Raw genomic sequence first — 13090 nt, forward strand, 5'->3', positions numbered from 1 at the left:
CTTATGACAAGTATCCATTTTTTTTGCAAAAATGAATGTTTAATTTGTTAAAAATTGTAACAACTGATGCCATCAAGAGAGGACGTTTTGAGCGCTAGGTTTTGAATGAAAATAGATAAAACACTGTCGAAAAAATTCTCCAGTTGAACTAACGGACATTTTTTCAAGATTCTCCAGCATGGTTTGGTGTTCTTCTCATTTTTCTGATCTGGAATAAAAACCCGGAAGGGCGGAGATACAAATTTTTAACTATGTGAGAAACGAGCCAGAGCAAACGGTAAAACCGAGCCCTATAGCTCACAACAAAACAAATAAAACCGTTAAAATATCTAAAACCACAATTCATTGTTCACATACAGCTTCCAGGCGGATTTCTTGGATTTTTGTTGTTTTTACAGCTGGAACCTCGAACCCAGCTGTGAACTATACAAGCCGACTTCAGCTCCTTGATCGGATAAGCGTCTTAAATAACGAAATTCCTTTCTTTGGCTGTCATCTACGTGGTAAAAACGCACAGCATTTTCAAACACTTTTGAATTAGGGGGTTAGACGGTTTAATTTGGAACGAAGAGTTTTATATGTTCAGTTTGAGAACACTGTCGAATCGTCGAATCTGTCAAGTGGTGAGCTGTGTTTGTGAGTTGTCTGTATCCTTTCTGTCCTTCTGTCTGTAGTATCCTCCACCACCCATTCCAGCAGTTCCGCATTTACTGGCGGACGAATGCTGTGATTTGGAGTCAGAACTCAGATCAGGATTGTAACAGGGTATCACCTGAAAAGGATTTGCCATCATCGGGCGCCAAAAACTGCAGACACCTCAAAAAATGTATAAATTTCTAAATAATCAATTTTGCGATTTTGCGCCCTCATTAGCAGTCATTCAAGGAAATGCTAGATGCCTTAAAAACACTGATTGACCGAGAAGTAAAACAGTATATAATCAATTAAAGGTAATTTCATTAAATGTTACATTCTCAGAATAAAAATACATATGAATCATAACTCTATACATTGCTACATCATACTGTAATAACCCAGCTCGTGATATATCAAGCTAACAAAGTTGGAGATAGTAGGTTCGAGTCCCCTAAGCTCTAATTCTTTAGCAGTATGTGGAGTTATACCAAAGTTGGGTTGTTACAATTGGTAGAGCTTTGACAAGTGGATCTGACCTTGTGTTGTGTGTACCCTTAGTTGAGTTGGCGTTTGAGTTGTGTGGAACCAACTCGTCTGAGAAGGGAGTTGTGTAAAAACCCAGCTTGTGGTATATCAAGCTGACAAAATTGCTACTTCAGCAGAGCTTTGGTGCAGCGGTAGCACGCCTGCCCGCGGTTCTGGAGATAGTAGGTTGCAGCCCTCAAAGCTCTAATTCTTTAGCAGTATATGGAGTTAGCTAATACCATAGTTGGGTTGTTACAATACCGCTCTTTGAAACGCTTCATGGTTGCTGTTTAAAGTTTTGATATTAATCTTTCACTAGCAACTTTGGGAAAATTTTCATAAGAAACATGCACTTTCCGCGTTATCCGCGTTTTTTAGATTATCCGCGTTTTTTAAATCTTATATAGACAATGATTGATACAAAAAATGTCGTCTCCATTTAAGTGTTAGATTATAAACTGGATTTCATCTAGTATATTTGACTTACATTTCAGTAAATTTACAGCTTAATTGTTGAGATCAGAGCCGATGTGTCAGCGCCACGAGACGTAAAAATGAGTAAGTTTGGCGGTGAACGCGTTGAAGTCATACAATACCAATATCACCGTTCTTATGAATGATGTTATATATTTATCTGTTCTCAACTAGCTTTAATCTTAAAAAAATAAGCGTTTCGAAGCTTAGACTTTACACAAATTTATTGTTCCTATGAGTTGTTTTACATAATTTCAGCGTTTCTACGCGTAAATCTTACAAAGAATTAGCATTCACAATCTTAAATAGTCTTGCATATATATATATATATATATATATATATATATATATATATATATATATATATATAATAACAATTTCGAGCATAGATCTTACATTGTTATAAGTTTCCAATGCATATACCTTACATAAGTTGAACACCTAAAACTAAGCCTAGGTCATGCTAGAATAAATGTCGAAGTTTAGCACTGACTATACATTTTGCACTTTTTCTACAATTTTACAAAAGTTTTTTTACAATATGCCTCTTTGCGGCAAAATTATGCAAAAAAAACAAAGTGGAGGGCTGGGCAGTGCTGTCGGGGCGTAGGATAATGAACAAATTTGGAATACAAGTTTTTTCGCCGAAACGTAGGGCTCAATTCTAAATTGACGCGCTAGTTTAGTTAATCAATTTTTGTTTCCAATCATTAAGGCTTGCATAGAATTAATTCTTCGACCTATGTCTATGAAATTCAAAAAAGGTTCCCCTTGGATGATGGTCGCCTCTTCTGCCACTGTTAGCCCACGCCTATGTTTTGTTAAATGCTGTCTTTTCATAAATTTGACTCTCAATAAAACGCGTTAAAGGACATCTAATGCGTTAAACTCGTTAAAAGGTGTTGGTTGTTGTTTAAAGTCAGCCCAAAGCTTTAGTGGACAAAACTTAAATTCCACATTGACTTAATAGCCAACTTTACACTGCCAACACCTATTAACGTTTAAAACTTCAAAGAGTATTATGTTGATGCTGTACAGTGCAGAACCTTGGGAAGTACTCTCTTTTATAGAGCGTAATACATATTAGAAGTGCTAACCGATTATTACTAAGCATTATCAAGCAAGCTTAGCTTTGATCTTATCATATTTTAGAACTAGAATGTGTCTTTAGGCCGAAATTATGCATAAAATGCACTAATTGATTTCGGCCATCGGTGCAATTGATTTTAGATTATTTTTGTTTAAAAGATTATGGTTTTGTAAGGGCTTGAGCGAGTCATAAACTGTTTCGGCATAGTTCTTACTTTGGCTGCGATCTGCTTGTATGCTTTTCTGAAGCCACTGTGTGTCACTCCGTAGATGAAGAAATTCATTGCAGAATTTAAATGGGCCCACAAGTCCAGTATCAGCAACAGTTCTAAAACACTCAACATTCCGACTATCGCTATTTTCATCCTGTTCCCGACCTTATTAAGAATGGCTGATAGTGTAAAAAATGACAAGATCAAATATTAGATTTGCGTTGTATTGATTTTGACATATCTTTATATCAAGCAATATCCAAAGAGTACAGAACAGTGCATAGCAAAAAAAGCGTTTTCAGTTCATTCAGAAAAGACTAATTTAACAAATTCAACAAATGACCAATATAAAAAATTACTTACAGGAGTTTTATACCAAAGTTTTTTTTTCGCACATTCATGAAATAACACACGCACACACAGACAAACCAAAACACATACAAGCAAACACTTATACGCACACACACACACACTTTCACCTGATGTCCACCAACAAGAGGCTCGGCAGAAAAATGGGCACCCAAAATGCTCTACAAAAACAGTCGGTAAGATAGACCTCTTCTAGACCAAAAAATGCCATTGTCAATTTATAGGTAAAAGAAAAGGATTTTTAGATGCCTTTTTTGATGCCTAAAAAATATTTGCGGGCTCCTAAAAATTGTTAACATTGTAAAGTTAGTCACTGGACATTCTTTTTTGTCTGGAGTTTTTAAAACAACTAATAAAAAGGGCTTTGCTGTTTAAAATCTAAACTTTACAATTTTCTGGATATGGAAAAGCTGAAAAATGCCCCGATAAATTCCTGCTTACGGGATCACAGCAGCATTGACCTTTCCTAGCCTCTGTAAATCAGCTAAATTTGCTTATGCATCCTTTGCCTATAAATTAATTATCTTCGCATTTGTATTTTTTTTAAAAAAAAAATTGTGTTCTAAACCAACCAATGTTTTAAATAGGACTGCTTTTCAGCAACTTTGGAGTGCGCGCTGCTTTTCATTGCTTGAATATCAATAGACGCAAAAAATGTAAGCAACGAAAGGAAGAGTCCAATGTACTATTGTTAAAACCCGAGTAAGTAGCGGTAGAAAATAACTCTTTTTTCTCAGCCAGAAATACAGTGAAATATATCTACTTGCTTAATTAATCCCAAGAATGCTCTGGAAATGAGTAGAATGGAATATGAGCTATAACGACATCGCTAAATCAGGGTATTGATGATATAAGAAAACAACTTTATTTGAACATATTATTTTGAAGTTATAAAATTTGTCGGAGATTTGGAACTGTTTATTACTGAAGAGCTGAGTCGTGACAAATGACTAGTATAAAAGTTTCACTTACAGGAGTTTTATATCAAAATTTGGTTTGCACATTCATGAAAAAAACACACAATCAAACCAAAACACATGCACACAAACACATACAAACGCACACACACACACACACACACACACACACACACACACACACACAGACACACACACACACACACTTACACCTAAGTCGACCTACAAAAGATTTGGCAAAATATGGCACCAAAACTGCTCAACAAAAAGAGTTGGTAAAAATGTTTTCCGCCGTTTCCAAGTTTTTTCAAATCAGACTTTGGCTCAATCCACTTTTGTCCTCCTGGACATCTTCTAGACCAACAAACGCCACTGCCAACTTATTGGTCAAAAATCTGGGTTTTTAGATGTCTCTTTCGTTGCCTAAAAACTGCATGGGCACTTCTAAAGTTTGCTATCAATTTTAAGGTTGTCACCGGACATGCTTTTTTGTCTGGCATTTCTAAAACAAATAAAAAAAGAGCTTTATTGATTAAAATCTAAATGTTACAATTTTCTGAAAATGGCAAAACTGAAAAAAAGCCCACAACAATTCCTGCTTACGGGGTTTCTGCAGCATTAAAACTTACCACCATCAAAAAATTAACTGAATTTGTATACAAATTTTTTGCGATAGCTTAATTGAATTCATAATTTTAAAAAGAACTTAGTAAAAATTTTTGTTGGAAACCACCCGATGCTTTTCAATTGGATTGTTTTTCAGCAGTTTTCAAGTGTGTGCTGCTCGTCATTGATTGAACATCTACAAACGCAGGAAAAGTAAGCAACGCAAGGGGGAGTGGTCTGGAACTGGAGTGAAATATATCTATTTGCTTAACTAATCCAAAGATTGCTCTATAAATGAGTAGAAAAAAAATCAGCTATAACGACACTGCTAAATTATGTCAATATTAAATCATATGTGCTATAAGAACACAAAACATGATTTGAAGTTCTTTTTTAAATTTTAGAATTTTTTGGAGATTTGGAACTGTTTAATTACAATTTGCTGGAATTGGAAATACTGAAAAATGCCCCGATAATTTCCTGCTTACGGGTTACTGCAACATTAAACCTTCTTAGCATCAGTAAATCAGCTAAATTTGCTTATACATCCTTTGCGAAAAACTAAATTTCTTAATATTTGTGATTTTAAAAAAATTGTTCTAAGCCACCCAGAGTTTTTCAATAGAATTGCTTTTCATTAACTTTGAAGTGTGTGCTACTCGTCATTGCTTGAACGCCTGCAGGCTCAAAGAAGCAAGCAACGCAAAGGAGAGTCACTGGTATTATTGTTAAAACCTGAGTGAGTAGCAGTAGAAAAGAACTCTCATTTTATCAGCCGGAAATAGAGTTAAATGTATCTATTGACTTAATTGTTCCCAAAAATGCTCTAATAATGAGTAGAATAGAATACACGCTAATGCAACAACGCCATAGTATGCCAAAAATCAAGATATAAGTGATATATAAACACATCATTTTTCAAGGATCTTATTTTAATTTTTGAATATTTATCGGAGTTTCGGAATTGTTGATATTTGAACAGCTAAGTCGTGACAAATGACTAATTCAAAAATTTTACTTACAAGAGTTTTGTATCAAAATTTTGTTCGCATTTTTTAAGAGCTCACAAAAACAAACCAAAATAAATGCACACAAACACATAAACGCCTAAATCGACGTAAAAAGGCTCGACAAAATATGGCACCGAAATTGCTCTATAAAAAAAGTTGTTAAAAAACTTTTCCACTGTTTCCAATATTTGCCAAGAGCATGAGACGCCATTCTAGAACAACAAACGCGATCTAGAATAACAAGCGCCACTGTCAATTCATAGGTACAAGAAAAGGATTTTTAGATATCTTTTTTGTTGCCAAAAGTTTTTGGGCTTTTGACAAGGTTGCTAACATTTTTGAGGTGGTCACCAGGCATGATTTTTTGTCTGGCAACTTTAAACAAGTAAATAAAAAATTTTTGCTATATAACATCCAAACGTTAGAATTTCTTGGAAATGGCAAAATTGAAAAAAAACTTAAAAGTTCTTGCTAACGGGATTAAAACAGCATTAAATTTTCCTAGCAACCTCAACTCAGCTAAATTTTTGTTGAGAAAAACTTGTTCTTAACCACCCAATGCTTTTCAATTGAACTGCTTTTCAGCAAAATTGGAGTGTGTGTTGCTCGTCATTGCTTGAACATCTACAGACGCAAGAAAAGTAAGTAACGCAGGGGAGATCCGTTTGAACTATTGGTAAAACTCGAACGAGTAGCAGTAGAAAACAACTCTTTTTTCTCACCGAGAAATGGAGTGAAATTTATACATTTGCTTAATTAATCCCATCAATGCTCTAAAAATGAGTAGAATAGAATATCAGCAATAGCGACACCGCTAAAGATAACCAAAATCAAGGTATAGGCGATATAAGAACACAATATTATTCGAAGATTTTATTATAATGTTGTAGTATTTGTCGGAAATTTGGATCTGTTTATTATTGAACAACCCAGTCGCAACAAATGACTAATATAAAAGTTTAACTTACAGGATTTTTATACGAAAATTTTGTTTGCACGTTCATGAAATAAAACACGCGCACACACACAAACCAGAACACATTCCAATAATTATATACACAGACGCACACACACACACACACACACACACACACACACACACACACCTAATATCGACCAAAAAAAGGCTCGGCAAAAAATGGAACCAAAAAAGCTCTACAAGAACAGTCGGTAACAAACTCTTATGCCGTGTCCAAATTTTGTCAAAACAGTTTTTAGCTTAATCCAGTTTTGTCTTTCTGGACCTCTTCTAGACCAAAGAAACGCCTTTGACATTTTATTGGTAAAAGAAAAGGATTTGTAGATGTCTTTTTTGATGCTTAAAATTATTTCCGGGCTTCTAAAGTTAGCTAACATTGTAAAGGTAGTCACTGGGCATTCTTTTTTGTCTGACATTCCTAAATCAACTAATAAAAAGAGCTTTGCTTTTTAAAATCTAAAGGCGAAAATTTTCTGGAAAAGGAAAAACTAAAAAAACCCGATAAATTCTTGCTTATGGGATTACTTTAGCATTAATCCTTACTAGCTTCAGTAATATTTGCTTAACTAATCCCAAGATTGCTCTAAAAATGAGAAGAAAAGAATATTAGCTACAGCGACACTGCTAAACTATGTCAACATTAAGTCATAGGTGTTATAATAACAGAACATTATTCGAAAATCTTGTTTTAAAATTGGAATTTTTCGGAGATATGGAACTGTTTATTATTGAATAGCTTAGTCTTTATTTCATGGTTGCAAGTCTGCACTGGAGTAGAGGCTTTTCAAATTGACATCAAATTTTGAATTAAATGGACGGCAAAAAATATATTTATATCATATAGACTCTGAATTTGCCTACAGTCCCGTCAACTAGGTCTAAATTATCAGCGCTTAGTGAGGGTCTGCTTTTATTAAGTATTCTGGATCTTTTTCGTTTGTTCCCCAGCTTTGTGGATGTTTAATATTCGCACACCCGGACTCACATTCCATTTTTTACACAACAAGGAGGCTCGGTAATGTGCGTGCCCACATAAGGTTCCGACCCCGCTCATCCACATTCCTGACTTAATTGGCTACCAAATGATGAAGAGATAGAAAACTTTTAAAAACATACATATCGTTCCATAAACAACCAATGGAAAACAATGCCACCCTAAAGGACCGATGAACGCTGTTGATAACAGCACTACTAGAAAGGACAATAATCAACATCAAACAACAAACATTATTTACGACCAAAACACGATGTCTATAACAAACAAAATGATAACAAAATCATCAAACTCGCATCAGATGAAACCTAAAGGAAACAACTTAACATTTAATTCTTTAGAAAAAATATGCAACTGGTTAACAGGTCCACGAAAAAGAGCAAAGAGGTGCGAAGTTAAAAAAACGTTTCTTTTTTTGAAAAGAAATAATTTCATCGTTATTAATGTCATTAGATACCAACTGAAATCCCTAAAATGTTCATTTATATCTCCGGAGGAAACAATTGACTAACTAACCAACCGGGTAACTATCCAATGTTCAATTGTGTGTGTTCAAAATTTCGAAACCAATGGTGCTTAAAATTTTTGTTATAAAATAAAAATAAAACAAAGATGCTATAAAATGTATAAAAAAGCTCAAATATTTTATGAAATCTCGTAGAAACAGTAATAACAAAGCCAAGAAAAAAATATTTGTAGCTAAAACAGTTAAAGACATTAAGTTACAGTTCACTGGAAAAGGGTTTCGACCTGTGTTTACAGAGACTGAGCTACCAATTGGCCGAAAAACTTTTTAAAAAATGACAAAGCTCGAAAACCCAAATGTATTTTTGAAAACAATTATTTTGAAAAGCCCTAACAGGCTTCAGATTTCAACAAACAACGATGAATTAAGTTGCAAAACCTCAGAAAGTCGATTGGGTCTGTTAAAAATGAGACTTGTTAGCAACCCCACAAAAAAACAAGAAATATATCAAGAAGACAAAATTTCCGACAATTTTACGAGATCACCTTGTTCAAGGCACTATAATAACAAAAAGTTACCTGCAATAACTATATATCGTTATTTTCTCCTCATTTTAACATCAAAGAGTCTTCCGTATGGAAGGACTACGTAGACATGACAACAAAAAGAAACCCAAACATTGGGCAATACGGAAATCTCAAAAAGTTTTATTAAATTAACGGCTGAAGGAATCAGTCACAACATATAACCCAGCGAAAAAAAATTCTGAATCGACAAAAAATTTGAAACTTCCATTCAGTGAGATTGAGTTACATATTTACGAAAAAGAAAGCAAAAGGATACATTTGAAAAAATGTTTTTTTTTAAACTTCAAGTCGTTAAAACAAACAGCTATAAACTGAAATCTTTAACTAGGTTGAGACAAACGACCTGTGATAACAATTAGAACTTAACGTTGTCAGATATATGGCGTACAAAAACAACAAAAAAGACTATCATAGGCGGAAAAAAAATCTTATTGCGAGATAACTGTGTCTCATCCCAAAAAGCATGAACTATACAACAAAAACAACTAACATATCCGGATACGCCTTCGCCTTTTTCCAACGCTGTGCATTTTTCCTACTATGTTTTCGTTCAGTTGGACGTTTTCGTTCAGTTCAAAAAATTGATAATTCGACAAGGAATCAAATGAAATCATGAAATATGCAATTAGACTCAAAAATAAAGCAGGATAATTCCTGATGTACAATTCCAAGAATTTTCTTTGACTAAACAGAAAGCTAGACCTAAAACGGACTATGAATGGATTGGAAAAACCAATTAAAAAAAACCCGATCCAAAAAATCGAAAAAAACAGTAAAAATCAAAGTGAAATTGCATCATGAACAAAAAAACCACTAGCGAGAAAGCGAATTTTTGTTCAAACACCGTTTTCTCACTCTACTTTAAAATTAGAGCAAAAAAAATTCACGCCGCAAAACCACTCGCGTTTTTGCTCCACTTCTTGTTTCGGCGTGATCAAAATCACTACTCCAATTTGACTTTAAAAAAAGACAGCGCCCCAATACAACTCAAATCCTTTGAATTATAAAAATTGAAAACGCATGGTATCAAAACAAAAAGACCATTAGCTGAGCATAAAACTGTTACGGACAATAAATTTTAACCCAAAGAAAATTGGTTCAGCCTGTTTTGAGATTGAGCCCGAAGTTGGCACAAAAGAAAAAATTGTGGCAAAGTTCAAAAATTAACTGATATTATCTTAAAACAAATATATTCAAACTCATAGTAGACATTAGATAACAACTGAAAATTTCATCTAGGTTCATTCGTACTTCCCTAAAATTAACCTTCACTGGAGACAATAAATCACGGGGCTACAAAAAAATAACAACTGAAAGCAAAATTCAAAAAGTACATAAAGTTTTTTTACGAAAACAATTGGTCAGAGCCATAGAATTATGAGCTTAACTCTGAAATCGTAATATAATCTCATTGGGCCTCATTTTTTTTAAACAGTACCTGTCATTAATTAAGCCCTGATTTGAAATTCTTGTAAGAAAAAAACAGCTTACATAAAAAATATTTATATATCGGAGATCAGTCCAGATTTCGCTGCGCGTCTATCAAAATACTCATTTCTTCAAATGGTTGCAAAATAGAGCAATTTTTAAACAAAATTTCTTAGTTTGTCAAAAATAAAAATGCCTTTTGCATAATTATCGAGTTCAAATTTGCAAAAAAAACTGTTAAAATTATAATTCCACAAGACTCTCAAAACGAGTGGGCGTACAACTAAAATATGGCCGCAGTTTTAAGGTGTCTACTTCCAGCAAGTTTAAAGCAAGTGGGCTAAAAAAAGCAAATTTGGTCCTGAAAAAAATCGAATTTTGAAAAATTTAGCATAATTTCTAGCCAAAAAAACCTGGATCGAACAATTCAGCTACCGTCCTGAATCTTCAGATATAAAATCAATAACACTACAAATAACAATTGTAACAAATTTCCGCAAAATTTTCGAAAATTAGGTCCAAAATACCGAAAATGTGAATAAAAACAGCTGAATTACGTCTAATATTCTCAAAACTTTAAACCTCGATAACTCACTATAAAAAGCGAAAATAGTAAAAATCTTTTTAAGTCCATATTCTACGCTGGACGGGCTTTTTAATGATACCACTCACATTTCTCCACGATGAATAGATCGATCGGCCAAAATTGTCTGAACAAAAAAAACCCATTTGAGTATTTAGTTCCTCCCCCACTAAAGTGGGTCAGAGCAAAAATTCGACATGTAGTGGCACGTGCTCTGTAACTGGGGGGAGCATAATGTACTGGGGCGGGGGGGGGGGGGGGGGCTCAAACGCAAAATATCCAATATTTCTGTCGTGAACACCGACCCGACCCGTTGTTTCCGGATTACATCCCAACGCGGGTCATAGGCATGACCGTGGAAAGAGGGCCGCTATAACCTCACATGCTCTTGACCAATTTAATTACAGCCTGGTCTAGTTATAATGCATATACGTTGCTTCATTATTGGGAGCATAGCAAGGAACGGCATGGATTTAAGAGCAATAACGGACTGTGCATGCAATTGTGCATTTGAAAGAAAATACCAATTTAATCCATTTGATTCGTCGTCTATTTGAACGGTCTCTACGTCGCAAATCTATATACTATAACCTAAGTCATAAACTGTGTTTTTGATTTTTTTCTTAACAATTTTGAAGCCCTTTTACATAGCACTTTTGTAATGTTAGCGCATAAACCGCAAAGTTTTAATTGCTCCTATTATTTCTGGAAACTTTACACCCGTTCTTATGGTGAAATTAAATATGAAAAGATTGCCAGTATCCTATAGTTGTCACTGTTTTTAATTGCACATGAAATCTGTCCAAATAAAGGTCGCGGTTTCAAATAGGCGAAGTTTCAAACGTACGACGCCGAAATAATACGGATCTTTTGCGAAATCATACGCTTTTCAGAAGGGAGCAAAACATTAATTTTTGGGGGTGCCTACTTTTCGGCTATTTAGGACTGGGGGGGGGGGGATCCTGAAACGGAAAGGATCCTGAAAAAATATATACGTAAATCGAAACACAAGCATGAATACACGGCTCATGGGCACTCTCATATTATACTTTGGGATTTTCTTCGATTGTTTGGGACCTAAGCACTAATACATGATTACCAAGGGGCATGAAACTGTAGAAGTTGATTTTGAGCCCCATGACGAGGATGAGGAATGCGTATGGGAACCACGTGATCAAAAATGTCACATAGATGGTTGCCAATGACACCAACAGTTGCTTCTGCTCCTTTCGACGTCTCTTACTCATCTGACCAAGAGTACCAGAACCTGTAAAACGATAGTGAAATCAGGTTGCCAACTAACTAACTATGTATCTATATACATATATATATATATATATATATATATATATATATATATATATATATATATATATATATATGTATATATATATATATATATAATTTATATTTAAGAGAACTTAAGAATTGTCGATTGGAAGTTTCAACCGTGAAGCCGACTGTGAGCTTTAATTCCGCAGCTACAAAACATTAACTGTGTCTGTTTAATTTAATAGGCAATAGAGTGGTTCTAACTTTGTGAAGCAGTCCTCCATATTTGAGCATAGCACATTGTGATTATAAGCATGGGAACACAAAGTGCCAGAGCAGTGTAGAAGGTGGCATTGAACCAGGGAGCACCTCCTTGCTCGTAGCCACAGAAAAGGTATAGACCATCGTACGAGTGACCACCCAGACCTACCAGACTGTTGTTCGACGCAGCAACAAAAGGAGTAAAAGAGGGAAAAGGGGGAGGGGAGCGGGGAACCGTTTTCCGCGGAAAAAAACGCCCCCTTAAAGTTCTACTTTCTGTCTTTACTTCGCTCTTCTTTTATGTGGTTTTTAAAAACCGCTGGGAAACATCGAATCTTTTGCTTTTTCTTATTTAATTCAAAATTATAGATGATTTTTAAAGTTTTAGGTATATGCTTATATGATACTTAATGAAAAACATTTGCATGTACGAATTGATTAGTGTCTTGGGCAGTTTTGAGACGAAGCGAAGCTTAATCAATGAGGCATCAAAACATTTCTCAATTTGTTTTAGCTCGCCTCTCCAAATAGGCGAAGCGATGTGACGTCTCAAAGAGCCATTTTGTTAATAACTCCTGAGATAAACAGTTGAAAATAATCCTATGCTCAACCAAGTATATATATATATATATATATATATATATATATATATATATATATATATATGTGTATATATATATAT

The 13090-nt window shown here is 34.6% G+C and overlaps 1 protein-coding gene across 1 annotated transcript; it reads right to left on the bottom strand.

The window, feature by feature from the left end:
• Positions 1 to 523: 523 nt before the first annotated feature.
• LOC142338529 (uncharacterized) lies at positions 524 to 12585 on the bottom strand. The gene is made up of 4 exons (XM_075388313.1): positions 12412 to 12585; positions 11975 to 12142; positions 2940 to 3052; positions 524 to 772 (listed from the first exon to the last, which is right to left on the bottom strand). Exons 1-4 carry the CDS (start codon positions 12461 to 12463, stop codon positions 617 to 619), a joined length of 489 nt encoding a protein of 162 aa, XP_075244428.1. The 5' UTR covers positions 12464 to 12585; the 3' UTR covers positions 524 to 616.
• Positions 12586 to 13090: the final 505 nt, after the last annotated feature.

The sequence above is a fragment of the Convolutriloba macropyga genome, chromosome 4 (assembly GCF_964194025.1).
Source record: "Convolutriloba macropyga chromosome 4, txConMacr16.3, whole genome shotgun sequence".
In the NCBI taxonomy this organism is placed as follows: Eukaryota; Metazoa; Xenacoelomorpha; order Acoela; family Convolutidae; genus Convolutriloba; species Convolutriloba macropyga.

Bases quoted from the DNA above. Each gene is read 5' to 3' on its own strand.
- LOC142338529 (XM_075388313.1), bottom strand. From the start codon at position 12,463: ATGCTTATAATCACAATGTGCTATGCTCAAATATGGAGGACTGCTTCA. The intron at 12,143-12,411 runs GTTAGAACCACT...ATCGTTTTACAG, and splicing joins ATGGAGGACTGCTTCACAAA to GTTCTGGTACTCTTGGTCAG. The intron at 773-2,939 runs GTAAGAACTATG...AATCCTTTTCAG, and splicing joins ACAAGCAGATCGCAGCCAAA to GTGATACCCTGTTACAATCC.